Below are 4,440 nucleotides of genomic sequence, written 5' to 3'. Positions count from 1 at the left end.
TGGCACTATAGAGCAAGGCTGGAGGGACTGCAAAAGAAATCTGGGCCTTCCAGTCTTTGTATATCAATGTTAAGGGGTCCGAACATGTTATTAGGAACCTGTTATTGCTCTGCCTATTTAACTAGAAGAGATTTTAAATGTGAAATTTTTTTTCAATTGAGTTATAGCAGCAATTCATTTATAATATCAGTTTACATTTTTGCCATAAACAAGCTGTATACTAGAAGTTAAAAGCCCATGACTTTGCGGAAACATCAGAGGATGATGTTTATGCATTCAAAAAGCAGAACTCAGAAGAAAGAGGGTTTTTTAAACAATCCAGACTGTTGTGTTTTACACTAATATGTAACTAATGTGGCGCAGTTTATCAGTTCATCAAGTTTGTATTCAGGTCATGCTTACAAATACTTAAAGGGAGGGTGCGAGGTGGATGGAAACAGTCTTTTTTCAGTGGTGCCCAGTGATAGGACAAGAGGTAACGGGCACAAGCTTGAACATAGGAAGGTCCATCTTAACATGAGGAGGAACTTCTTTACTTTGAGGGTAGTGGAGCACTGGCACAGGCTGCCCAGAGAGGTGGTGGAGTCTCCCACTCTGGAGACATTCAAAACCCGCCTGGATGCCGTCCTGTGCAACCTGTTGTAGGTGACTCTGCTTTGGTGGAGGGATTGGACTAGACGATCTCCAGAGGTTCCTTCCAACCCTGACCATTCTGTGATTCTGTGATTCGTGTACAAGTCCTTGCACTGAGAAAATGTGTAGGCTTCTGCTTATATTAACCAACAATTCTAATGCCGTACTTTCATAGGGTTTGACCCAAGAACATTGAAATTAGTGAGTCTTTCTGTTGACTTAAGGAGGTTTGGATCATGCACGTGCAGCACTTTCATATGAATTTAGTACTTCACCAAATGAGATAAACATAAAAGCTCTTGTTTTTCTGAGCATACCCAGTCTTCAGTCTGCTCTGAAAAATGTGCAGGTAAGGATCATCTTCGTGTAAGGCATGCAAAATCTCTGCTATGTTTTTCTCTTCTCTGCCCTTTTATTCAGCTACTTCTAGCATTTAAAATGTTGTTGGTTGAGAGACGGATTTGCCTCTCTCATCACTCACTGGTTGTGATTTATTGGCCGTGGCAATACAGGCTCCCTCTGAGAAATACTGCAGCGATGTGAGCAGGAGCAATCTTGCAAGGGGTTAATTCTGTAATCTTTTTTGTAGCCTGTTTATAATCCCAACAGTGGGCCAGTAACAGAAGAGGGTGGATCTAAAAAAGTACCGGAGAGGATGTGTGTGTGTGTGTGTGTGTGTGCATACATGTGAGTGTGTATGTGCACGCATGCTTTGCTTTTCTGAACTGCCTTGTGTGCCCCCAGAATAAATCTTGTTCAGCCTGAACGGGGCTCTGTGTGCCGGCTGTTCCCGACAGAGACTTAGAAGAGCTTCCTTGCACAACTGCCTCTCCCATATTTCTCCCGAGGATTTCATTCAGAAATGTATTTGTTTGCTGAAAGAATGGGCAGATAGTTACAGACCCACCTTCTTCTTCATCAAAGCTGACCTGTGGATACTGAAGAATGGAAATAGTTGATGCTAGCTTCCTCGGGAACAGTACCAATATTACTGCTTTCCTGTGCGATATCATCTTGGAAAATGACACTTTTTTCTGTGTGGATGATCCACCTTACCCTTCTAAAGGTATGTATAGAAAAACAGGGGTTTTTTCAGGCAGATTTAGTTCTGGCTGGAAGTAGAGGTACTATGGAAAGTAACAGCTACAGGCTTTTTCTGTGAGGGAGCGCAAAATCAACTGCTTGCTGATAAGTTAGGATGACAAACAGGCAGGAAAGAATTTAGTATGTGCTGGTTTTCCATATTAAAAATTCAACTAGAACAAAATTTGGCTATAATGGCAAACTGAAACAGTAGCACTACTGGACACAAAATGTAAACAGCTCTGCTAAGGACTTGGGGAAACATGATTTTTACTCTTTGAGCAATTCAGTAACAATGGAATTATTTGATCTGATGCTGTGTATGAAAGTGATTAAATATGAGATTATAGCCCTCTGAGGCTGAAAGAAACATCCACGTATTAAAATATTTTTGATTGCTGTATCATTTCTTACTTCTGCATAAAGGAGGAACTCCCACAGTGAGTGAGCAGTGCACGCTGAGTAGTGTGAGCAGAACCTGCTTTTAAGAAGTTGTATTGGGCTCTCCAAATGTACATTGCACTGCATCTATTGTATTGTAATGTTATGCAATTCAGGTAGATCAGGGAAAGTTTAAGGATTTCAAAACTTCCACTGATTTTGCACTGGTGTAAAGATGTAAACCTTAGTAAAACTGAATAGAAAAAGGCTTTTCCCTTTTGATTCAAGGATGAAACTTATAATGCTAATCTATGAGGTGTATACTGCATAACCGATTTTTCCTCGTGACAATTTTCAGATTTGCATCAGATAATTCGGATTCTGCTGTATTGTTTGATATTTCTGCTCAGCGTTTTGGGGAACATCCTGGTAATTACAGTGCTGATAAGAAACAAGCGGATGAGAACAGTCACCAATACGTTTCTGCTGTCACTTGCAGTCAGCGACCTGATGCTCTGCATTTTCTGCATGCCGTTCACCCTCATTCCCAACCTGCTGAAAGATTTCATTTTTGGTAGCACTGTTTGCAAAACTGCCACTTATTTCATGGGTAAGTCTTGGAAGTTTGTACTTATTTTGAAGACTGACTAAGAAGATATGGGAGAGGTTCATTAAAGACCACTGAAAGCTGGTTGTTTCCATCTGCGACTGAACAGTGACCAAAACCACGAAGAAACAACTTGGTAGTGCAGATCTTCATGGTTCTGGTTTTCTTAGGCTGATCCAGCAAAACACAGAGGCACCACTTAATTTTAACGACACGCAGAAGTGTTTGGCTGGATCAGGTTAAGTGAGAAGTCTGTTGTGTGATCAAGCTTTAATGAGGAACCCGGCACACACGCTTGCTTACCTGTCACCAAGAGTTACTAGTGGTGTTCAGATCACCCATCAGAAACGGCTTTGCCTACAGATTTTTGGTAGCAGTGATACGTGAAAAAAAAAAAAAAAAAAAAGGCCAAAGTATTTGTGGAGTTGGAAATTAGAGCAAACACTTTTTGAGAACAGACTCAGCGCGATCAGATCTCACCAGGAGACGACAAAATACAGACACAGGTTTTAGAGGCCGACTTTAAGAAACACCACTTTTATATGCCCCCTTTATATGCCCCATACCCTCTTTGGTTCTGGAGCCAGGACTTTCAAAATGCCTGGATTATGTATGACTGTGTAAGCAACATTGTCTCACTTCCAATATTTCCTGTGCGTTTGCTTGTTTCTTAAAAAAAAAAAGAAAAAAAAAAAAAAGGAGAACATTATGTAAGTTTTTGCTACCTTGGGATGCCCTCAGTTACTTACAGAAACCTTAGGTCCCCTTTCAACCCATGCCCTTGAGCACTTTGATGTAATGTGAAAGTACACACCTAAAGTGCACGAATGGGAAAGCAACATCTTTTTGTAGATAAAACCAATAAAACTAAAGGCCATGTTTAAACAATTGTAATGAATTGCTGTCATAAATACCATAAGAAACTACTGAAGCGTTGTCATCTTTCTCTTATTTCACACTCTGTAAATTACTTTATAAAAAAATCCAGTGAAATATTTTCGAACATGAAGGTTTTCATTATGAATGTGTTTTATTTTAAGAATCAGAATGTGGATATTTCCCATTAGCAATTCAAGTTAACAGGGGCTTCTATTGACAAACAGACACGGACTCCATCATATTACCTATGCTCTTAATCTCTCACTTTAAGATGTAGGAAGACTTATTTTAAATTACAGATAATATGTGTAAAATAAGCTGTAAAGATACTGGCATTTTATATTTTGAGCCACATTAGAACTTTTACAAAGGCTATTAAATGAAAGGTCATTCACTGAAAGATAAATTTGTGATAAAGTTAAGAAGAAATATCTATAATCTTGCAGTGATAAACTGAAGCACCTCAGTGACAGAAATACAGACCACTGTTACATTTTATAACTATGAACAGAAGAAATTAAGGGCACTTGAAGGACAAAGATTCTGCTTCATGACTTCATTTCTCCCGCTTTGTAACACCATTAGCATCTAATTAAAAAAGTGGTAACACATTTAATTCACTTGAATGAGAAGATTAGATCAACAGACAAGCAGGACACTTACAAAAATTAAAACAATAGAAGAGGGACTGTAAACTTCTGTGTTAAAAATGTAATTGACAGCATAACAATTCCACTGATTTCAAATGCTTGTTTGAATTTCAGTGCAATTACTGGAGTGTATAAACCACAGCAGAGAAGAATTCGGAGAAAAGGTGTCATCTTTCCCTGTTATCAGAATTTCACAGTTTGAGAGAA

The 4,440-nt window shown here is 39.0% G+C and overlaps 1 protein-coding gene across 1 annotated transcript in view; it reads left to right on the top strand.

Annotated features, from left to right (window-relative positions):
* Positions 1-1,181: 1,181 nt before the first annotated feature.
* CCKAR (cholecystokinin A receptor) overlaps positions 1,182-4,440 on the top strand; it is a 7,303-nt gene continuing 4,044 nt past the window's right edge. Inside the window, exons 1-2 of the mRNA XM_009887654.1 lie at positions 1,182-1,699; positions 2,456-2,707. Coding sequence (XP_009885956.1) covers positions 1,579-1,699; positions 2,456-2,707 — 373 coding nt within the window. The 5' untranslated portion in view covers positions 1,182-1,578. The remainder of the gene's footprint in view (positions 1,700-2,455; positions 2,708-4,440) is intronic.

This window comes from Charadrius vociferus, unplaced genomic scaffold, assembly GCF_000708025.1.
Source record: "Charadrius vociferus isolate BGI_N301 unplaced genomic scaffold, ASM70802v2 scaffold306, whole genome shotgun sequence".
In the NCBI taxonomy this organism is placed as follows: domain Eukaryota; kingdom Metazoa; phylum Chordata; class Aves; order Charadriiformes; family Charadriidae; genus Charadrius; species Charadrius vociferus.
The sequence above is the reverse complement of the archived record's forward strand: the minus strand, read 5'-3'. Positions and strand labels throughout refer to the sequence as shown.